Source organism: Parasteatoda tepidariorum, chromosome 7 (assembly GCF_982258835.1).
Source record: "Parasteatoda tepidariorum strain Cologne lab strain chromosome 7, Ptep-v5.0, whole genome shotgun sequence".
In the NCBI taxonomy this organism is placed as follows: Eukaryota; Metazoa; Arthropoda; class Arachnida; order Araneae; family Theridiidae; genus Parasteatoda; species Parasteatoda tepidariorum.
The window spans coordinates 63,254,672-63,280,487 of NC_141761.1; the positions used below are offsets into that span (position 1 = coordinate 63,254,672).

Here is a 25,816-nt window from a genome sequence, read left to right on the forward strand (position 1 = left end):
TACTTGAAAATTTTAACAATATTAAAAATATCAAGTATCTAATCCTGTCTGATTCAAGAGAAAAACACTAGTCTTAAATCAAATGCCAATTTTTTACTTATTTATTACTAGCTGAATACCCGTTTATCTTACAGAATGAATACAGAAAACGAATAAATCAAAATCACTACAAAATCATGCACAAAACTTCAAAACGAATACCGGCAAAATTAATAAAACTAAAATACTCCCAACGTTTTTTTTAAATATTTATTATTATTCGCTGCCATTCCCGGTGACTTTAGGGTATTAAATTTAGCAAAACAAGTTTTAAGTAGCTCATTTCATCAAAATAAAGATTAACTGTATTCAGTATCCTATGGCATAATGCTGTTGGTTGATGCCAACTCATGATATTTGAAATTTACCACAGTCATGTGATTCTACTGTACTTATATCTTCGAGGAGCCTTAATAAACATATTTCTAAAGTATATATATTAAGTAATAGTGAAGCTTTAATTGTCATGAAATTTAATCTTATAATATTTTGCGTCACTAATTAGTATATTTGGTACCTATTAAAACTACATCAATTACCATTATACCAGTAGTGTGTATTACAAAAAATAATTAAGCATCATTGACAGAAATGAAAGCATGGTTTTCGTTTCTCCTAAACGAATTAGAACCAATTTTCCATTAATTTGCTTTTTAGTACATATCTTATTTGTCTGTTTCAATAATTATTTATTATCAAAATTAAGTATTGATCCCTGGCGTCAAAAATAGTTTGGCATTTTTTTTACGCTTCACATAAATGAATTAGTATCATTTATCCATTAAATAGACTTTTAGAACAATAGTTTATTTTTTATATTTCATTTAGTATTTATTATGGGTCATCAGTGGTAGTATCTCCGGTAGTATAGATCCTCAGTGGTAGACAGATCATGGGTTAGAGTTACTTTGTCTAACCTTGGGAAGTTTTTGAGGTTTTTCTCTCAATATAACACAAATGTGGGTTCGATCCACCAAAAAGTCCACGAAGACTAGTTTGGATCAATGGTTGATCCAAAAGTCTCCTTTTCTTCTGGGTTGGGTTCAAAATTTCAAGGCTACGTAGTTGAATATTGATAGCCGTAAACTCAGAATTGGATCGGCAGTTCAACGCCGGTTATAAAATAAAATTAGTACCCATTAACGACATTTATTGAACATCATTGGCGCCAAAAATGGTCTGGCGATTTTTTACTCTTCTTCTAAACGAAATAACCTTATTCCATTTATTTTCACCTTATTACATAGCCTTTTTTATTTCAAATATTTTCTTTAACCAAAATTATTTAAGTATCATTGGCGTCAATAATAATATGGCGATTTTTAACGTTCATATTCGAATTAGAACTATTTCTTCATTCATTAATTTTGCTTTTCAGAAGACATTTTTTTAAAATTTCAATTACTGTTGATTTTAAATAACTTAGTTTTGTACAAACACGTTTTAAAAGCATACCTACAAACAAAATTAACATGTGGGTTGTTTTAGAAATACTGATTTGGTAACGTTGTCCACTTATGCTACCACGTTCAGGTTAATTATTGAGTGCTAGCTCAATTGGTTATGGAGTTATAAAAGACATACACAGGTACACAAACACTTCATTTTATAGTTATAGATTATTACTAGAAAATGAACTAGAAATTTATCCGGGAATAAATAAAGATGCAAAAAATGTTCGCTGGTGACATGAAAAGTAATAGATTTTTTAATTAATAAATTAAGGGCAAATTATTGAAAGATACAATATCAAAAAGCTCCTTTTGCAGATATACCCACGTGAGTTTAAAACGTGATTGTGGGTTCATTGCTTGAATCGTATCACTTTTCATTAATTAAATTTTTATCACCCACAGATCAATTACATTTGAAATACTTTAATAAAATACAGTTATCCAGCTACTTATATTACTTCTTTGGTAATAATATTTGTTCCGTAAGCACTGAAATAAGCACTGCAGAAAGCATTGCAAGTTCTGCAAGTGATGTGATTTGGGAAACTGGTTACTTAATTCGTACCACCCTAAATCATACCAAACTAAAAACTATTAATATATAAGTATAATATAAGTAATTATCGTTAAGGGAATAAGTCATTAAGTGAACTCCTCCCCTCCAAAAAAATTAAATTTTCGAACTGTTATTCTGTTATAGTAACAGCAGTATAAGCCTATAAAATATTAATGGAACATGATGTTACGTGTTACCAAGTTCAAATCTGACTTTTATTAGTGCTGCCTGTAAAGATTATACGAGGGTTGTAAATTAAATAGTGGCAACTTAACCTTTAAACTCACAGAAGGACGGGCATGCGCAAATTAGATATGGGAGCTGTGAGGTGGGGCTGTTGTCGATGTGTAGAGTGCAAAAAAAAAAAGTCGATTAGCTTAGAAGGGTAGTTGTTGTGTGGCGTTAAAGTGAGGAGTTTCGTTTCCATCGCTCTAAAGCATGTTTTCAAAAGGTGATCAGCGGTCGTGGCTTACAATCGAGGTTGCCCGTGGCAAAAATGCAACAGAATGCTATCGAGGATTAGTGGAAGCCTTTGGAGCAAATGCTTTACCATATAGGACAGTAGCACGATGGATTCAAGCATCTCGTCTTTTTTCGTCATTAAGCCTTTTCACAACATGCTTTAGAGCGATGGAAACGAAACTCCTCACTTTAACGCCACGCAACAACTACCCTTCTAAGCAAATCGACTGTTTTTTGAACTCTACACATCGACAACAGCCCCACCTCACCGCACCCATACCCTATTTACGCATGCGCGCCCTTTTGTGAGTTTCAAGGTTAAGTTGCCACTATTTAATTTACAACCCTCGTATCTTTTAGGAATCTTTTACCAACTTTCTTCTTCTTTGGTTTCATTGAAGCCTTAAACATATAAAATACAGGGATAGATCAGTCTAATATCTCACATTACGGAACAATAATTAATAGATCAGTAAGCGAAATTTTCCATTTCAAGTTCAAAAATAGTTCCGAACCAATTTTCGGCAGTTTGTTTGTAGTATTTTCTAAAAAGGCTTGAAAATAGACCTGTCCAATAGTTGAAATTGATATGTTGGCTCTAAATCATACCGGTACGATTTAGGACTCCATACATGGTATGATTTAAGCCACTACGCAATGTTTTAAACTAAGTATAATATCTATCTATCTATCTTATGTAGCATAAACTCGGGGATTTTTCTCTTGGCAACACTATAGTGTTATTATTCAATTTGTTAGGTTATCTTAGGTAATGTTAAAAAATTAGTTATATGTTAACTATATATTTAAAATAATTTTCTATTTTCATAGAACTAACAACTTAGTTACGAAATAATTATTTTGATATATTCTTGATTCTTTTTAAAGTGGCTGCTGAAATTTGTCGACTGCCGAAATCGAATGGTGCCGCATACTATCATGCCAATTAATAGTGACGGAGCTTGATATATATATATATATATATATATATATATATATATATATATATATATATATATATATATATATATATATAGATAGATAGATAGATAGATAGATAGATAGATAGATATATATTACGTGCTATATACATATATAATACATAGATATATATTTTGGTTTATGCAATACATCTTTAGAAATCAAAATGTGTACTGTTCAAACAACTCTTCTCTACATTTTTCGGGGTTAATTAGTTTTTAATTTAATTAAAAAATATTTTATTTTCACCAATTGATCTTCAATTTATTGTCTTTTTCAAATAATTTTCAATATTTTTCAATTTTTAATTTTGTTAATTGGTAAGAAAGTGATTTTTTTAAATTAAATTAAAAACTAAGTAACGACGAAAAGAGGTAACCTCTTTTTTAACTCACATGGTTATATCCACAAAAAGTGCTTTCTAAAATTGATTCATTAACTAATTAGTTTTTAATTTATTTAGTAATTTTTTTTCAAATTCCAGAAATGTTTCCAGAAAAAATTTGATTTCTTTCTTCGTTATCTAATAATTATAATAAAGATAATAATAATAATAATACTGAAATAATTATTTGCTAATAGAACTTGCTTTAAAGTCAGTTCTTTTAAAAACAAGACAGGATTGCATAAATGATTTTTAAGAATTTTTGAAGATATGTTCTTTATGTAATATACATTTTAATTTGATTTTCATTCAACGTCTATTTTTCGAATTTTGTAAATAAATAAATGGCGAAAAAATAGAGCGTGGAGTCCCTCCGCGCGGAAGAAGTTAAACTTCGTAACCTGCGACGTTAATTGTAGAAGAATCAACAGTCGTAGAAGAATCACTAGTTCCATTCAACGGCTCTTTTTTTCTGCTCCGCTCGCTTCCGTGCTCTGTAATAACTGTAATATTGGGTATACTATAGCCTACGTCACAGGTCGTGTTATTCCTACTAAATTTAACTAGTAAATAGCATTTTCTGCGAACCTTATTTCTAGCAAAAAGTAAACATGAAACAAAGTGTTTTGCTATAAGTCGCTACTCGCCAGGTTGGAATTGTATTAGTCTAAGTTCCTTTAGAAATAATTTATTTTGTTGCTTTATCTAAGTTTATGAATTCAGTAAACATATTTAAAACTCAGTTTATTAATTAAACTAAAAGGTAAATGATATTCCTAGTAAGTGGAAGTAGTTGTGTCTTTTTCATATTATTCCCAATTGGGTATACTATAGCCTACGTCACAGGTTGTGTTATTCCTACTAAATTTAACCCATGAACGGCATTTTCTGCGACCCTAACTTCAAGCCACAAATAAACAAACGAAGTGTTTGATCGTTTAAATAGCTGCTCGCCAGATTTTATTGCATTATGAGGAAAAGTAATTGAGATTCGATTTTTGATTAATAATTGATTTATGTGGATAGTGGCATTTATGTGGATAGTGGCATAGAATTTAGCATTGCATCATGGTAAATGTTATTCCTACTAAGTGGAAGTAGTTGTGTTTTTTTTTATATTATACCCAATTGTGCATTTTTCCTTCGTGGACCTCTTGAACCAGTGGAAGTGCTTGTGGTTGCCTCATCGTCTCGCCATAGAAAATGTATTTGTATTAATAATGTATGTGAATGCGTCATAATGTAATTTCAGGAGAGAAAACCTAACAATCAATGATATTCACAAGAGACGTACCTTGACATAACCTTAAATCCGTCGCATTGTCCGTGGAATTGCTTTCACTGATTTTTTACAATTGTTATCCACTAAATTTGAAAATAAAAAATACTATCCTATTAAATTGTATGCGTATCAAATCAAACTAAAAAAATATTTATAGAAAAACAATAATTTTACGACATTTATTATTTTTATGCTAGTGAGAACCAAAACAATATGGGAATGAATGAGGGAAAACTGGATCCTACCACGTGATTTCCCGGCCAATAAAAATGTAGCGTTAAACGTTTAACGCAACCTTGTTGGAAGTCGCATAAGAAGTATAACTTCAAAAATAAATAAATAAAGTTGCGTAAGTTAGAACTGTAATCTAGAAGTAATCCGTTTTTTGAGATAAACGCATCGATTTACACTTAAGAGTACTTTTTGTAAAAAGAGTGAATCATGATATTGACACATATTTATACTGATGCCGCGGTAACGATTATGACATAAATATTTAGGACTGACATATGGCACAAAAGCCATTCAAAATTTACTAAGTTTTAACAAAAAGTTTTTATGCATAAAAGATTGTATTTATACCTGTTTATATGTCTGATTTTTCATAATATTGCACTACGAAAAAAAGAATGATAAAAACTATCAGAATATGGTAAATTGCATCATATTTCTAACTCTATGGGAACACCATATAGCTCGATAATTTTATCGATGCAACTCGGTAGTGATTTCAGTAAAATTATCAATTAAATGTGGTTTTATAATCTTTGATAAAATTTGGTAAATGTGGTAAGATTTTGAAATTTTATTATGGCATAAAAGCTATTTATTCGCTTAAATTTATTTTTCAGTTTTTAGTTTTTATTAAATGCGTTGTTATATAAACTATAACTTTGAAAACCAAACCGTTACCGTACGAACAGAAAAGTTACCGAATGAATGGTTTAAATACAGTATATTTTTGTTTTTATTACCAAAATTATGTTTTTATTTCCACAAATCAAAATAATACGGTAATTTTAACAGTAGTTTTCCTACTTTAGTTTTATACTTTTCTTAAGGCTTATAATTGCAGATCAGTCTATTTTCAAAAATTTTACGTAACAAAAAAAAGAAAAAAATATATTCGTGTTTGCAATTTTTTTTCTTCTTAAATAAGCAAGTACAAAACTGTTTTCAGACAGTTTCTATACAGTTTTGTTAGTTTCAAGATATAACAAATTTCCGTAATATTTTTGATAAGGATATAGAAATTTTTTCTTAACTAGTGGGCTCCACCCCCTGCTCGCTAACGCTCGCCAACCCCCGAAAATTGCTACGCAATCTTATATGGTTTGCTTCGCAAACCAAGCTCTCTTCTCTCGCTACTAACTTAGGTGCATTGCAAATGCACAAAATTCTAAGAATTCAAAACAATCATTCAAATCCATATAAAAACTTTTTTTTAAAAAAAAATACATCTTTTTAGTAAATACTAAGTCATTAAAATAAATTTGAATTCAAATAAATGACATGTAATTCGTTAAACCTATTAGAAATGTGCTATAGTATAAAACTTAAGATAAAATTTCTAAAACTGATATCTCTTTAAAAAGGTTAAAATTTTGGCTATAATTAAGTCTATTAAAATGACAGCACGTCGTCTTCACATTCTTTCACCAGTACGTCTTTCATAGCTGTCATCAATGCAATCTTCCAATCTTCGAGCACGCCTCTTTTGATTATACTTCAAAAGCGTAACAGCACGACTGAGACTCATTTTTCAATGAATAACTAATAACAATAATAAAACAAATAAATTCGTGATATAAATCAAAAATCGTCAAATAAATTCGTGAAAAAAAGCCTTTTCGACAAAATACTAAAATAGAGATCTATCGACAAAGACTACTCACTTCTGCCAAGCTTAATAGTATTTGGTGAGAATGCTCTCTCTGGTTATTTCAGTTTCCGTTTTTAAAAGCGCTATATGTTGAGCCACCACAGCTAGATTTGGCATGTGACATTTTTAGCGGCAATCATTGGTTGATTTTCTAGCGTTGCAATTCGGGGAGTTGTAATGAAGCTTTTTTCTGTCGCCGTGTAAGAGAAATATATATATAGATTGTGGTATTAAAAAAATATCGGTAATTGCTTTTAATCTAAAATTGATGTTTAAATTTCTTTTCTCGATTAAGAATTGAACTAAAATCCATCAGCAAAAAAAATTTTTTTTATGGCGCGTTTTCTCTTAAACATTTACTTTTATTTACTAGTGTCTCAGATTATCTTAAATATCTTTTATCCAGTCTTGACGACTTTGACTCTAAATGCTTATCCCTTCTTGTACTAAACTACAATACAATAAATAAATGGCTACAATAATCAAAATTTTCAAGCTGAGAAAAAAAGTTACACGACAAAATTTTTTCATTGTTTTTCTGAAATCAGCATACAAAAATCTGTTAGAATCAGTAATTGATTTCTGATTCTACATTGATATCTGGTTTAATATGTATATTTCAATGTTACTTAGCAATTTCATTTAAAACAAATAATTCATGGAATTTCCAATATACACTATTATAAGTTGTTTCAAGTTCTTTATTCTATCATAAACTCACAATAAGTGAAAAATTAAAAAAAAGAAGCATAATTTATTATTTTTACTTCCTTGATGATAAAACTCATCTCTCTTCTGTTTCAATTTTAAAACACTATTAAGATTAAAATATAGCTTTATTGTTGATTTGTTGTTAATCATCATCATCATTGGTCTGACATACCGAGGTGAGCCCTGGCCTTCGCGAGGATTCTCTTCTAACCTGACCTTATCTCAGCAGCGTTTCTTCATCAGCCGCGTCGTCTCAAAAGATAAAGCGTTAGTCCAACAATGAGGAGACACAGTTTCTAATCCCAGCAATGGCTGGTTGATGCGAATTCTGCTCCCGGCTTGCATCAGCTACAGTGCTGACGTAAAATGTCCTCAGAGGTAAACGGATTAGATGTTAGAGTACCCATGCCGTATTTGTTTCATTTATTGCTCTTTTTGCTTTATTTATTGTTTCATTAATTGTTTTTTTTTAAAAACAAATGTGATGCACACCTTTGTCATCTGCAAGATTTTTCAATGTTGTATCCTAAATTTTATTGTAAAAATTATCTAAAGCAAAATACTATGTATTATGCAATTTTATTTTAATAACTACCCGCTGATCAGGCTCTCTCCCGGGGTTGTGGTGAGCTGAACTGATAGCCAGACGTGGACTATACGGGTAAGGGTTTTGCAAACCTAGGTACGTGTCCACGTCTGTAGGAAAAGGGAAAAAAAAGTCCCCTTGCCGTCCGGCTAACCGAAGGAGGTTTTCCCTCTCCAGGTAACGTAAATTAGGGCTAGTTCAGTTAACTCAGAATCGGGTCGGCTGTTGAAAGCCGGCTTTAAAATAAAATATAAAAGTCAGTACCTAGGATGATGACTTATAGATAATAGAGAGTTCGCCTCGCAATGAGGTGTCCCTGTATTGAATCCCAGAGGTGTCTGGTTGATACAAATTCCGTTCCGGGTTCTCACTGACCACCAGTGCTGATATAAAATATCCTCAGTGGCAGATGGATAATGAGTTAGAATCTTCCTGGCACCGGGCTAACAGTAGGAGGTTTTCGTGTTTTTCCACTCCAGGTAACTAAAAACTAGGTTAGTTCCACAAAAAAGTCCTCCATGAAGCTAGTTTGTTCCAATGCTTGATCCAGGAGTTCCCTTATCTTCTGGGTTGGGTTCGAAATTACAAGGTTCATTGATAGTTGTCAACTCAGTATTGAGTCAGCTATTCAACGCGGGTTATAAAATAAAAAAAATTAGTGCAAAGAAATTCTTATCTGCTGAGTGGGGCCATCTGAGTTTGGGTCTTTCCCTTGGCCATTTCCCAGATGGCCTAGCCATAAAACTTCTTTTAAATGTACATAAATCAGGACACTGCATTTCATCCTTTGAAGTTTGATATATCAGGTAATATCATGTTCTCTATAGAGGCGGTGAACTTCATGGTTGAATCTCCTTCTCCATAGTTCGTTAATCTGGACACTACCGAAGGATTTTTCTTTCGAATGCAATAAGTTGTTAATTATATGCTCTATGTTTCGAATGCTGTTGATTATATGTTGATATTATTGAACCTATGTAAATTAATTGGCATAATTAAAACAGAAATATAAAACAATTTGTTTATATGAATCGTTCCTTTTCTGCAGAACTAATAGCCTAGTTTGTTCTAGCTTCTTTACTCGCGCAAGAAAAGAATCATTATTCGGAAATTTTAAGCATTTCTGTGCTAATGAGCCTAGTCGCTTGATATTTGAATTTTTTGATGGGTACGTAAAAAGTTTTGCGATTTCTTTTTCTTTTTCTTCTTTTTTTTGGGGGGTTAAAATTTTAAGTTTCCGCTATATTTTTTATAACATTTTAACCATGCGTATTATCGATTTAAAAAAGAAAAATTCTCACAATAAGTTATGTATCTGCTATATTTTGTTGATATTTTACACTTGTTATGTTCAAAACTTCTACAATATAGTAAAATATACCGTGATTCTGGCTTAATGGGAACACTAAAATTTCATCAAAAAACATCAGTAATTTCTACAGAAGAGATTTTTTTAATGATTTTGATAAAATTAACAACAAAACGCAGTTTTATAATACGTGTTAAAATTTGGTAAATGATTTAAAATTAGATAATTTTATCATGATACCTAAGAACGTGGCATAAAACCCATTTATTAGGACAAATTTAACTTTCAATTTTGTACTTTTTTCTAAATGTGCGGTAATAAGAAATATAATTTTGAAATATACAATAATGGTTTCTGGTAAATCATTGGATAATGAATGGAAAAAATTACCAAATGAATCCTTTAATCAACGTATATTTTGGATCTATTACGGAAAAATTATGGGTATTTTTTACCAGAGATGTCATTACCATGCAGTACGATAATTTTACCAGAATTTTTTTCTCCGTGTGGCAACGCTTTTGTGGAACTTTTTTTTAAAAACATATTTTCCTCTGATTTAGTTCAATGCTTTATTTTGTTCCTGTGTTATTTTTGTCATTTTTGTTCATAATTTGATTTAAGTCTATCGGATATTTTTCCTTGTACTATGGATTAACACTACGAAATAACACTTTGACCTACGAAATAACACTACCAACCGGATATTAATCTGCACTAAATACTTACAAGAATTGACCGAATACATTTCTATTAATAGTATTTCCAACTAAAAACGTGTTTTAACTAAGAACGTAACCTTGGTTTATATTCACGACCTGTAAACTTTCCATAGCAATCCACGCACGAAATAAAATATTCCAGAAACTCATAACCGCCTTAAGTGAGACTATAATCTGCATATCCCCTTCTTCACATATGTTCCTTCTACACAAAAATTGCGCCTTTAGCATGCATAATTCTACTTTCCATTATTTATGCAGATAAATTCTATCATCACTGAAGAGTCCCACCACCGTGAAATGCTGTCATTTCTTCGATTTGACATAAACGACGGCGATAAGAAAAAGAAGTCGATGATTTCGAAATTAATAATATTTTATTTCATATTCTGGAAAACGATAATAAATTTCCCTCTTGCAAGCTTTTTTTTTTATTTACTTTTGCGGTATAGTTGAGATTTTCTTTTATCCGGGTCTTTGGGTACTATTTAGTTATGTGTGAAGCATGGCGTTTCAAGAAACGGAGCGTGGAAAATATGAATTTAACGATGTAGTCAATTTCAAGGTCTGAAGATTATTTTATCCCTTCTTATGCGAATATGAAATATAATATTAATACACTCCCCACCACTCAAAGCCAGCGTCTTGAACAGGTGTATGTGACCTGTTGATATAACCTTTCTGTCGTTTTTCTAATTTTATATATTGGCGCTATTTTTCTTAAAGCGTGTCATTTTTTAAACAGAATTATCTTTCTTTATGTCATCTTAATATCCATCTTTGCGACAATCTTGCTTTTTATGTTGCTTGTTTTATTGTTCACTTGGTGCATAGGAAATGATTGAGACTGATTCATGAATCCCATTTAAGCATTTAAATTTTAAATTACTTGTTCGATAACTATCGCTATCATAAAAGTGCGCTTCATATTTTAAAGAGACTGTTAGATAAGGAGATTGTTTGTTAAAAAGAATAAAGAGATTATTCAGATTAAAGCAGTTACAATTTTTGTTTTCCTTCGTTATGGTAAGAAAAATAATAAATATTTGCTTAATTTCTTAAAGTTATGATCTTAATTTGCGAAAATTGCAAGAAAGTTTGGGTTTTAGTCATAAAAAAAATTTGTTACTTTTGTACCAGCGAAATTCTACTGAATTTTCAAAGGTTCATAACAATCATTGATAGTTAGAAAGACGAAAAAAATACGAGTAATAAATTTATTAAAAATAAAATCAGTACATAATTTAATGTTATTATTTATTCATTCTTGAGTGTTGTTCTTCATTCTTAACATGTTATTATTTTAATAATTGAACGTGCCGGAAAAGTAATATGTACTTAAATATTCTTTCCATGCTTCCGTAATCTAGCGGTCAAATTTTTTAGAGTGTCAGAGTGTAGAAAATATAGTTTTAATATAGTTTTTTAGAGTGCACAATGTAATATATTATACGAATGATATTCCTATACGAATGATATCCCTAATTTGACTATTAATGTAATTTAAAACTTAGTTAAATCAATCAATCAATCAATCTATCTATCTATTATATATAGCACAATAAACACAGAAAGGATAAAAAGAAAAAAATAGGAAAGCGAAGAAAATTAAGTAAATTAATAAGTTTTATTTACTGCCCTTAAGCTGCAAGTATATATATATATATATATATGTCTGTCTATTCTTTACTCTTTAACCATCCTACCGAAAGGGATGAAATTTGTCATACTGATAGCACAGGACACGGGGAATCATTTTATAATTTTACAACCGTCGTTTAACAGCCGACCCAATTTTATGGGCTTACGACTACTAATGTTACTAATGCTCAACTCCGTAGCCTTGTAATTTTGAACCCAATCCAGAAGACAAGGGAACTCCTGGCTCGAGTATTGGGAGAAATTTGGCTTCGTAAAGGACTTTTTGATGGAGTTAGCCCGCATTTGCGTTACATTGAGAGGAAGACCACGATAACATACCACGGTTAGCCTGATGGCAAGGGGACTCTAACCCATGATCCGTCTACCACTGAGGATATTTCACGTTAGCAACGTGGTCGGTGCAAGCCGGATGCGGAATTCGTATCGACTGGGATTCGAATCCGGTTCGCCTCATTGGAAGGGGAACTCTCTATCCCCTGAGCCATCGCAGCTCACGGGAATCGTTGTCAACATTAGAACAATCTATACTAAGAACCGGTTGAGTGGAATGGTCGAAAAACGAAAGGAATTTACATATTGGTTCAGAACTCGCCATTGTTAAAAACTAAGTCTACAATTTTACAAAAACGGAACTTTCACAAAATGTTTAACATATCTTTTGACAACTTTATTATAACTTATTTTGTTATTTTTAACTATTGTCATAGTTCATAGTGTTTTGCAAGTTGAGCCACTTCAGAGGGTTATTTTTATTTTTAAATTTAATGTAAAAAATTACAGCTAGAACATATAAAAAATCACGTGTGCTGAGAAGCATGTAATTTGTCTTGTAAAAACAAAAAAAAATCAGACGTGTATAATTTTTGAAAAGAGGACTAATTAACCAAAGAATATAGAAAGTATAAGAAGCTCAGCTCTTCGAATACGTAACTAACGCGGGTGCTGTGTTGCCAGGTGCGGTATGCTGTAAAAGAAAAACAGCCTACAGGGTAGGGTACGCAGCCTCCCGCCATTTTTTTCTTTCTTCCTATGTCAAAATGTGTTAGCAGATTTAATCGACTTGGATGATATAAATGTATTCTCAAAGAGATATTTTAATTAATAGTACAGCACTTTTTATCAATAGTGCAAAAATGCAGAACAAATAAACAAGGGGAAAAAAAGAAAAAACTATTCGTCTCCTTCTCCAACCCCAGGAGTGGTTGGAGTAGAGGAGGGTGCAAACCCGTTTCAAGAATCTTTGTTGCTCTGCCCTTAAATGATGTTTTTACCTTTATACTCAGGGTCAGCACAAAAGTTTGGGGAACTGGTTTACATTATGTCTATGGAATCTAGCCATCTTCCCTTATGAATATTCTTTGAACTAATCCCGTATTCCCCTATAATTTAAATTTCATCCCCAACTAAAAAGTTTCGTTACGTTTAATAGGTGTCCTCAGAAAATGAAATGAAAATTTCTATCTACTAATATTTATGATAAAAATTAAATATTTTAAAATTAATATAAATGCTATTGCTATTAAAAATTGACCCATTGTAATAAATTCGGAAGGACACAGTTTACAGTTACAGATATTATAAATTAAGATTTTGATAAAAAAAATTAGGATATTTAAATTTTTTAACTGTTCAAAAATTAATAAATTTATTTTTAAAAAAAAGCCTAAAATATAGCAGAAATGTGCAGAGAAATTATTTTGCAATTTACAACACACAAGTAATCCGAATAAGAAAATAAAAACCATTTAACAGCGATTGCCCACGTGGTTAATTTGGGTTAATTATTATGAAAATGAAGAGAAAACTATACAATGTTATCATAATCAGATAATATTGATATAGCAATCGAAAATAAACATTCAATAAGTATTTAAAAACGGAAGAACCTTCTAATAATGAAATAACTTTGACTTAATAAAATCCGAAAGTGAACAACTTTGTTTAATAAAACCACAATTAACATTCTGAAAACAAATCAGTATTCTTTAGTAATCAATCTCAATGTCTTCAAAAAAAAAAAAAAAAAAGAGACTCACCTCTTTTATTCGAATTTAAACAACACTCATCAAAAGTGATCAGTTTTGAAAATATTCGCTTTTGGATGCCGCCATTTTTTTGAGCTTCGGTAAAGTGTAACCAGTGGTTCATCCTTTTCACAAAATAATTAAACTCCATCACAAATCAACAATAAATTAGAAACATTTAATGGCTGTACTGTAACAAAACCGTCTTAGAGTAGAAACATTTAACACGTACTACGCACTCAACAAAAATAGAATTTTAAGCTTGCAATATTTCTTTTGCAGATTTAATATGTTTTTTTTTATGTAATGTTATGTAATGTTTTTTTTATAGACAATGACATTCAGTTATGTAATAGCATTAACCGCTACACTCAATCGTTGCCAAATGAAAAAATAAATATAAAAAAATATTTAAAAAAAATGATGACTCCAGATGTTTTAGGAAACTTAAAATCGTCTGCATTTCACTATGAAATATGATTCGATGTTTCGCTTAACGATTTTCCCCTACTTATACTGTTTTCTCTATTCGCATTTTTGTAAGTTGTAAAATTAAGTTTAAAATTTTACGCAAATTATTTTAAACATTTCGTATTTCATACTACGTATTATTTATTAAAAGTAAAAGTGAACATAATATATACTTTAATGTAAAATGCATAATTTAAATTTGTCTACATTTCTTCCTGAAATGCAAACTTTATCCAAATGTATTCAAAAAGGAATAAATTACTTTATTTAAAATTAAAAGATTAAATAAGGATTTTTAAAGATTAAATAAGGCACTTGTTCGACCAGTGTGTCGAACAAGTGCCTTATTCAGTTTCCTATTTCAGTGTTTGTATTTCAGATAGTTAGGGAGATAACTTTCAATATACTGAATACTTAAACTGATTTTTAATAAAGATATGTATAAATATTTTACAAATACTTTTACATATTTTTATAAAGATTTTTAATAAATAAATGTGTAGTTATGCTGAATCATTTCTAATCTTGGGGGCATACATGGCTCAAATGAAACATCCAACGCGTATTATTTAGTTTAATTTAAAGCATTTCTGTGAAAGAAGTATTTTAATAATTTGCTATGCTTTGCTTAAGTTAAGATTTTAAAATAAATGTTTTCATGAGAACAAACCATCCCAATCATGATCCAAAAACCATGACCAAAAACCAGCAAATCATGAGAACAAACCATCCTAATAATATATAATTCACGTAATAGCTAGTAAGGTAAATTTTAAGATATTATTTACGGCAAGAACTATTTATTTAAAATGCATATACTCAACAGTTATTGAAATAAAATTAGTTAGTTTGTCTACCCCCACGCAAATCACAGAAGGAATATTTTATTTTATAACCGTCGTTGAACAGCCGACCCAATTTCATGGGTTTACGACTACTTACGTTCAACTCCGTAGTCTTGTAATTTTGAACCAATCCAGAAGACAAGGAAACTCCTGGATCAGTACTCTCAGAGGTGTTGATTTGTTGTGGGAACATGGAGGACTTTGAGACTCGACAGATTTAACGTGCATCAGTCACCATTTACTACACGGGGAGTCTTCGGCCGGCGAGGAACGAACCCACGAGAAACAAATTTGAACTAGGGATATTAGAACAGAAGCGGAGTAAAATTAAATATTATAAAATTATTTTACATAATTGAGAGATTTTGCCTTCTGAAAAAATGATTTTGTGTTTCTGTGGAATATTTAGCAGCGTGCGAGGAAATAACAAACGTACAACTTCTCGTGATAATAGTAAATAACGTATCGTTGCCATCGGACAATTTCCAAAAGTACACCAAAACTGGCGTTTTCTGGTGTAAAAGCAATTCAAGAATAGTGTAAATGTGCATGACTTTGGTGTAAGCATTTTCTATTATTGGTTTTCAGATTTGAATAAGCCCTTTAAACTGTATATAAACACTCGATTCAGTTCGATGAGTTCGTTTAACAATCAAGTATTTTGCAATGCAACTACCTATCAAAATGTATAATAATTTTGCCAATCTACCAAAAATGGCATAGAAATTTTGAGTGATGAATAATAGAAATGCTTTTTGTCTGCACTATCTCTATATCTGCACTAGCGCCCTCTTTTTTACTACAAAGTTTCAAACTTTGTTTCAGGTTATTACGGACATGAAATAAGTTTCAGCTATATTTAAGTAATAAAATTTGTTCATATTTATTACAGTGCTACGTCATTATTCAAAATTTATTGTAATGATAAAGATATTGGTTACCAATGAGTACTAAAATCGTTCCCAGCTGTAACAGAAATAAGACTTTTTTTCGAAAAAAAACAGAAGAAAAGGGGAAAAAAACAGATCAGCTTTGTTTTCCAGCTTCAAATTATCTAATATTCTGCTTAAATTAATCATAACTGTAAAACTAAAAATTGCAATTTTTTTCCAGGCTCCATCTTTGTCAGGCTCCATTGGCGGTGTGAACCGAGATAGTACTTCCTACTTCCAGCGTAGCAATGGATTAAGTGCATATCATTCATACATGGAGAATGGGCATTGGGGAAGCCTAGAAAATGGGGCAGCCCTACAATCTTCGCAGAGTCACCTATCTAGAAGACAAGGTAGATCTGTTTTTAAATTTAGAAATCAAAATATCGTATGCGAACTGCGACTAATTCATCTTTGGAATAGTTTTTAGGCTCTATAAAGTTTTTCCCCCTCCAAAGCACTGTTTCATTTTCTTTAAGAAATGTAATAATTTTAGCGATCCCATTCACAGTTTAGAAACTTTTTCAGTAAGAAAATTTAATACTCAAAACTTACTTTTAGTCACTCTATTTTGCATTAGACTAAAAAAAAATAAAGTGGAAAATTAGTAAAAGATTCTGAAATAGTTGTCAAATATAGCAATTCTCAAATAGATGTCCATTGTTGTCCTGTGTTTTACAAAAGTTTAATCAGAAATATACACACAGCCACGTGCGTCACAGAACAGCAAGGATTAGAGCAACTATTCAACGGTTTGCAAAGCAACATCTTCTGTTAGTTATTGCAATTACCATACAACAGTTTCCGTTATAGATGTGTGGTCTTAACCAGCTTTATGATTCATGGCAAGAAATGCGAAGCATCTTACATTGTTTCTTCTTATAGCTAATCAGCACTTAATTTTTTTTTAAAAGAAAATTAACTGAAGAGTAATTTTAAAACTCTTTCAAAAGGAATAGAATATCCCAGAACAAACAGATTGTTTTTTTCGAACGTAATCAACGAAATAATTTTCAGGAATTTTTTGAAAAATTTCTCATTAATTTAGTTAGGAAGTCTATATACCCGTCATGAAATTTCCTTCTAAGACATTAATACGTGATAGATAAGAGTTTAATATGTTTTTTTGAGAAAAACAAATTTAAAATTTAGCAAACCGTGATTCATAAAACTTTACAAAATTTGCATTGCATGTTGCACTTTTTTTCCACTTGAATTACTAACTAAAGTAAACTTATGGTAATAAAGTAAATTAGATAAGTAAGTTGTGATTGAACTTCGCATTGTCTACTACATGAACTTTATAACAACGAAAATTTTTTTTAATATATATTATAAAAGATTTGCTTTTATATGTTTTTTCCCCCAAAAGCATAGTGGTATTTTATTCAACCACACTGTGTTATGTATTAATCGATAAATTCATATGAGTACAGTTTTTAGATAAAAAAAATTATGTAGAAATATGTAAAATAATTTTAACATATTTCAGGCATTTTAGAACAAATATGAAAGGATATACAAATTAATATGAAACGAATGCTGCATTTTTGCATAATTTTTTTTCTCCCTAAAATTAAAGAAGAGTCAAATCCTTATTAAATTGTTTGATTAAAATTATTTTAAAAACCCATTTTAAATTTTACGAAACTTACGTACTATTAACATGATTTTAAAAAAAACAAGCAAGAAAACTGAAAAAACTAGATAGCAGATTTTGCAAAAAGCTTAGGTTAAAACCAACGTGAATCAACTATGATTCGTGACTCAAAAAGGCGCATATAAAGAACATTTTTCCTTTCCTATTCTTTTTTTAAGGGAAAAATTAGAATTTTGTACTACAATTTTTATAGATTTTTTTCTTTTTTCTTGAAAATTGTTTCTTTTCATCATTCTATTGACTGATTCAAGTTGGTAAAAATATTTATTTTTCAAAATCTAAATGATCAAAATTTAAAGTTGCTTTTAGTTAAAGAACTTTTAATTTTTAAAATCTGATAACTTTCCACTCAAAATTTTTTCTTCTTCCTACAGAATCGTTTATTTATTTGATTTTTTAAATTCTGTTGTTCTATTAAATCAATAAGTGAATCTGAATATTTAATATGAAGAAAATGATCAATAAAGACTTAATTTTTTTTAAAACTTCAATTGTATCAGGGAAAACGAAAGTCGATAAAAATTTTCAATTTGCGAAATTTGTTTAATAAAACCTTTTAAAAAAATTGCATATTTTATTTTACTTCCAAATGTACGAAAAAAAATCACGTTAATGTGAAAAATTTTAACTTTAATAATGTGAATAAAAACTCAATTAAGCTTTTTGTTCATTTCTATATTTGTTAAAATGCCTACTATTTACTGATTTTAAAAAGAACTTTCTATTTTTAAAATCTGATTACTTTACACTCAATTTTTTTAAAAATCTCCACGGAATCGTTAATTTATTTTATTTCTATTGCGCTAATAAGTCAATAAATAACAATATGAATCTTTAATATTAAAAAAATAGATCAATAAATGCTCACATTTCTTTACCTTAGTTGCATGAGGTAAAATAAAAGTTGATAAATGTTTTAACTCTATAAAATCTGTTTAATAAAAACTTTGAAGAAAAAAAAATGCTTGTTTAGTTTTAATTGCATAAAATAAATTAAAAACTCGTTACTTCGAGTTATTTTAACCTTAAGAGAAAAAAATAACAATTACCACCAACTGTGCGACAGATGAATTATTAGTATAAAGAAGTATTTAATTTAATTTATGGAGTATAAAAAATGCATTAACCACGTGCTTTTAATCACGTTCATTTAAATTTATCGTGTTGAAACGTGTTTAAAGGTTATAGCCTTTCTCATCTAAGAAAACAGAAGGTCGTTAAAACATAAACGACTCGACTAGGTCCCGCGATTTTTCATAATTAAACCACTCCCTAGGTTAAACTGTTTAGAAAGGCCTGCCATTCCTCCTTAATGAATCCAAGACAAAAACAAAAAAAGACACTGCCATAGCTTCCGTTAGTCTTTCAAAGCTACGAAAAAAAAGAAAGAAAAAAAGACTTTTACAATAAGGAGAAATATAAAAATAAAGCTTCAAAGCCCTAGGCTATGAAGGTAAACTATGTTGTCGTAGCGACACCTGACTTGCTTACACAATCGCCCATTTCAACGATATCAAAGCTTATTCAGAGAGTGATTAATAGCATTGCCGGAAACACGCTGCAGTAATTGATCTCAATTGGCCATTTTGCTTCTATTCCAGAAGAAGAAAAACCTCGGTGAATCTTGGAAGACCGTTCCATTCTTTTGGCTAAGAAATTAAGTGCTATGTTGCCTCATTAGGCAATTATGTAATTCGATGTCTGAGCTATAATGAAAAGGAATATTTGGCGAGATTCCCTTGTCTTGTCGTCGAAATTGTGAGCAAACAGGGATGACAATGTTCCATGACTGAAGGAATCATTTATATCCATGGTCTGGACCCTTTAATTAAAGGATATTTCGCGTTTGAGAAAAAGGGGAGGTATTTTGGAAAGGGCGTCGAAGCTATTTCGTGGTCCGGTAAATGCGAGGAATGTTCATAAATTGATGTTGATTGAGCTTTGACATGATTAAGAAAAGAAAAGAGAATTTAGGGAAGCATAGTTTGGTAAATTAATGGCCATAATGCAAGAAAGCTTATGTCAAACTGAATAATAAGAAATGTCAGCTGAAAGTAAAAGAACTTAATGATTTGAAAGTTGCTGAGAAATAGATTAGGCAGAGTATAATTATTTATATAATATAAATATTATTCAGTTCAATTTGTATATCATTCTTAAGTCATTTGTAATGTCAAAACTTTTAAATTAAATCAGTTAATGCTCTAAAATTCCTTTTATGTGTACTCAAAATTAACGAAATGGAAAATTGAATGAATTGCGTACTTAAGGATTTATTATTTAGAAGTACATTAAGTACATGGATTTTCGAAGCAAATAAATAATTAAGTAATTAATAAATGAAATGTATTTTTAATCACGCGACTTATTAAACCACTTAACTGGTAGAATTATTAATGCACAAAACAATCAATTCCTGAAAATATTTCGACTCATGTTCAACTTGAGAAGATCATTTCAATAAAATATGTCATATTCATGCATTGATTATAAAATAAAAAGTCTTGAATTTACAATATTGACTTATGTATTGCTAAATATTCCGAAATTTTGTAATCGCAACAAATTTTATAATGGCATAATAGTAACGTAGTTAACGTTAAATATTTTTAATAATAGTAAATAATAATTTAAATTATAACTCAAGCAATCAGTTCATCATTTATTTCAGTTAATTATACCTGTAGTGCCTGTGATATTGTAAAACAATAAAAATACAATTATCTAATTATTAAACCCCATCATCATATATTTTTAAGATTTTAAAATTTACATACGAATTTACGGAGCAAATTCTTGAAACACTGAAAGTTACTTTAAGTAGGATATATTCGAAAAAGTGATATCCAATTAAATGAGCTCCCAATAAAATAGTACTAATTTACATTATATGTATCGAACTAAGTGTTAGTTAATAAGAACATATAATAACACTAATAACAAATAGTTAAATCACCCTATATTTAAGTCTTTATTATTATTTTTTTTATTCTTTATCAAATGAAGTAACTGCAACCATATCTGAAATAAAATAAATTATGTACTTATAATTACGAAACTTTTAAAATAGCTTACACTAGACTGTGCCAAAGACACGTAACTTAGCCTAGTTAAGTCAGTGGTTACGACCTAGTTGGAACGATGGAATTTCATTAGAAGTGCAAGGTTGATATAGTGTTACAAACATGTAACGGATATAACAACGGCGGATATAAAATATAAAATATCGTTTATTAAAAAATAGGCAGTTGTTAAAACATCTGCCTAGGCCCCTTCCTTCGAAGGAATTATTATTGTTATTTTAACTTTTTAATACGAATATATTAATCATAAAAACTAGAAACATTTTGAGTATTTTTGTCACTAGCACTTGTCATTACAATTCGAAATTAAATTATGCAATTTAAATGAAATAAACTGTTTCTTCAGAGATAATTCTGTTTTGGCTATTTCGACGCAGCTTGTCCTGAGTATAGGCTGTTTTTCGGGAATATATAGCTTTGAGACATTTTCATTGATACCTTTGAAATTATATAACTATGTATGCAGTGCTTTCTATTTTGATCAGGTTTAACATAAATTTTTAGAGCTCTAGAAAAAAAATGATGCAAAAAATTTACACTATGTGGTTTTCACGGAATCGGAATTTTTTTAAAATTGAAATCTGTCAAATCACCATTGAGGAGAGGAAGATAGAATTTAGAATATCAAAACCAAGTTTGATAGCCCAATGAAGCTTGGAGATGTTTCTAATAATCGCCTTTCAACGTCTCTGTTTTACAATCAAACAATCAAAGATGTTTTCTGTTCCACCTTTCTCGGTAAAGTATCGTTAGATTTCGATAGTATTTTAATTTTTTCTTGCTCAGATATTAATTAACGACATGTAATGTGTATATTTTTTTAAAAATCATTTTTTAAATGGATTTTGAAAATTTATGTTACAGACAGTGAATGTCCAGAGTAATTTTAAAAGTATTCCGTCCTTTATTTGAATTCCGTCTTGTAAAATTTTTAATTATATAATTTTAAAAATTATTTTAATTAAACTTACTCTAACTAATATAGCTTCAAAAATTAAGAAACATTAAAACACGTCTTTTCAAAAAAAAAATTTAAATATTTGAAAAACTAATTTCACGTAAGAAAAATTATAATAATTGATGTTTTGCGAAAATAAACTGTTATAATTTTTTTTCTTCATAATTTCATTCATAATAGAATTTGACCCAGGAGATTATCACCCATTCAATGAAGGTCGCGAATGTGTGAATTGTGGGGCCATCTCAACACCATTGTGGAGAAGAGATGGAACTGGACATTATTTGTGCAATGCTTGTGGCCTATATCATCGAATGAATGGTGTCAATAGGCCACTGAGTAAACCACAAAGACGGCTGGTAAGCATGGAATGGACATTTTTTATTACACACAACAAAATATAGAATACACAATAATAAGCATTCGCATATCTATAACTAGTAACAAAATGCATGTTCTTCACTTACTTCTAAGCTTATTCTTAAACTAATTCCCTTTATTTCAGGCTCTGATAAACTATTTAATATTTATCTAAAATTTCTATCTGATTTTTTGGTATATTAAACAAAGCAATACATCTAAGTAATCAAATTAAAGCATTTATTCTGCCAATCTGAGATTCAGTAATTTTTATCCATAATACTACAAATACGATACTAAAACGTTAATAAATTCTTTATTTAGCCAGCTACTCGTAGGATGGGACTCTCCTGTTCAAATTGCGGGACAACAACAACCACTCTATGGCGACGAAATAACCATGGAGAACCTGTGTGCAATGCCTGTGGTCTTTATTACAAACTGCACAATGTGAGTATATGTTCTTTGTCAGTCTAAATTCATCGATTATCTTTGAGTTTTCTATCACTTTATGCTGCTTTTAAATGTATTGATTACTTGTTTATTTATAAAGTATTGTAAGGAATAACATAAAGTATCCGCCAGTCGAAAACGGCATGTTAGGTTAGTAAAGCATGCCATTGTGTTAGGACACTTTTATGTAAAGTTCATGCATAGTATTTCTATCGCATTATTCCCACCATAGATCGTACACAGCGGGACTTTTACTTTTGCTGCCTAAGAACAAAAACGTGTCAATATTCTTGTCTACATGACAATTGTCAAAAAATCCCCGCTCTTGTCTATATAACAACAATTGTCAATAACTCTACATTTTTTTCTACATGACAATTGTCAATAACTCAACATTCTTGTCTATATAACAATTCTCAATAACTCAACACTCTTCTCTATAAGACTCAATCACTCAGCACTCTTGTCTGTATGGCAATTGTCAATAATTAAACACTCTTCTCTATACGACAATTGTCAATCACTCAGCACTCTTGTCTGTATGACAATTGTCAATAACTCAATACTCTTGTCTGACATTTGAAATAATCTATATGACACTTTTGCAGATTTTTTTATTTTTATTTTTAACTCGTTTACTTATTTTATGAGACAGAAACTACCTAAGTATCTTTTTTTACAAACATAAACTCATTCTAAATTTTTTTTAAAGCAATTTAAAAAAATTTTGCACCAATCTCGAATATCCGCAAAAAATTTAGTATGCATTACATTTACACATACAGCTGCATTACATTTAAATCTTTGTCTTTAGCTTCGAGCCTTAAAAAAATGATTACCAAGCAAATAAATATACCTGACTTCAGTCCTTCACCAATAAGTTCTAATATTTAATAGTGATTTAAATAAAATCCTGTGGAATGCTTGATGTGATCGAAGTGTAATATGGTTATTCATGATTTCAGATGAACAGACCTTTAGCGATGAGAAAAGCTGGAATACAGACTCGTAAAAGGAAACCAAAGAACACTAACAAAACTGCATCAACTGTGAAACCAGAACAGTCTTCATCCTCTGGTACGTAAAGTACATAAAAAAAGCTATAAATTACAATTATTACCTTTATTTTTATTAAGAGTAGCACAAATTTAATTTATACAACTCATAGATAACTTTACGCAGAGAGGCCAACTTGCTCATGACAGCGAATAAATATTTTCGAGTGGTAGTTTATTAATTGTGATTCTTGTTGAAGTAAATTCAGTTTATTAGGTTTTAATTCACCACTATTTTTAATTAATTCGAAGGCTTATATAATTCACCTCTTTGTTATAGTGAAGTCATGCTAAATCTTTAAAAAAGTAAGCAACACGCAACACTAGTTAAATATATGCAAATTTTAATTTGAAGATATTTACCGTTTTTTAAAATTATTTTGGCATGTCCGGATCAGTTGATATCTCCGCTTTACATATCTTCATAAATTGACAAAAAAAGTTAAGAATCGTATAATTATGTAGTTAGTACTGGGTCTATACACACTGTTAAATATTTTGATTCGAATTGCATAGAATCATAATATTGTTCAAATTTGCTGCACCCTTAGTATGGTGATAAATTGAACCTTATTTTCATACTTCCTTGATTTCACCACATGAAACGAGGGTTCAACTTGTCCAGTGCTTCTATCCAGGACAAGTAGTTGTATATCAACCAATAAAATCAAATTGTTCAATATGTTTTTGTTCAGTATCTGAAATGTATAAAATAATGAGAGTCGTTAAAATATTAGTAGTTTTGTATTTAAGCTTTGTGACATTATTTGTGCTGAGTTCGCATTATTTAGCTTTACTCATATACAAAGTATATCCTTTCCTCATTTGGATAGTTGACTGTGGAACATTATCGCTGTCAGCGATTCGCGTATTTGCGAAGAGTTCTCTGACATGTAGTTTCTAAGCATTCGCACTCATGAATAGGGCAATCGGATGCAATGTGAATAGCCATTTAAAAGGGTATCAAAATTATACAGACGAGAGTCTGCTAACAATTCCTTTGAAAAGAAGCAATTCATTTGAAAAGAAAGAATAGAGCCACGTGGGACGTATTTGAAACATTTAAAAGAATTGCAGACACTACAAGTTGTATAATGTTAACATGAGTCGGTGTTGCTAGCGACTTGCTAACGTTGCGAAAGTGGAAACTTGTTTTGTCCGCTTGATTATATTTATAACTGTCATTGAATTCGACCAATTTTGAGTTTACGACTGCTAATATTCATCTTCATAGCGTTGTAATTTTGAGCTTGATCCAGAAGACAAGAGAACGTATGGATCAAGTATAGGGAGAAATTTGCCTTCATGCAGGACTTTTTGATGGAACTAATGCACATTTGCATTATATGAAGAGGAAAACCAGGAAAACCTACTGTTAGCCTTACTACAAGGGGAATCTAACCCATGATCCATCTACCACTGAGGATATTTTTGCGTCAGCACTGTGGTCAGTGCGAGCCGGGTGAGTAATTTATATCGACCAGCCATCGTTGGAGTTCGAACCCGGTTCACCTGACTGGGAGGCGAATGCTCTATCCCCTGAACCCCACTGCTTTGTCCGTTTGATTAGATACCAGCTACGAAAGCAAGAATTAATTACTGACTGGATAGAGATTGTGCATCTGGATAGAGATGGTGATCTCTTCAAGTGAAACGAGGAAGTACGCCAAACGGAGTGGAATGCAAATTTTCTCTTGTTCACTTCCGTAAGAATATTCTGCTTTTATATAATTTCGGACGTAAAATAGTATGGAATGTGAAATAGAAATAAAATCAAACTGAAAACAGTATGTATCTAAGGTGCACTGAGTTATGTTCATTTTAAGAACTTGGGGCATAGAAAAAAACTTCGGATCAAATCACGCTAAAAAGTATTGAAACTCAGGGTGTAAAATTTTACTCCAAAAATTTATTGCACCTAAAAACGTACTTTTTACCGCAAAT

General features: G+C 30.5%; 1 protein-coding gene across 2 annotated transcripts in view; it reads left to right on the plus strand.

Moving 5' to 3' along the window:
* Positions 1-25,816, plus strand: part of LOC107456132 (GATA-binding factor 5-A) — a 127,343-nt gene that overhangs the window by 99,471 nt on the left and 2,056 nt on the right. For both annotated transcript variants that reach the window (XM_016073913.4, XM_071183370.2), the window contains exons 3-6: positions 16,485-16,656; positions 22,185-22,363; positions 22,689-22,814; positions 23,783-23,894. In XM_016073913.4, the coding sequence (XP_015929399.1) occupies positions 16,485-16,656; positions 22,185-22,363; positions 22,689-22,814; positions 23,783-23,894 (589 nt within the window). The remainder of the gene's footprint in view (positions 1-16,484; positions 16,657-22,184; positions 22,364-22,688; positions 22,815-23,782; positions 23,895-25,816) is intronic.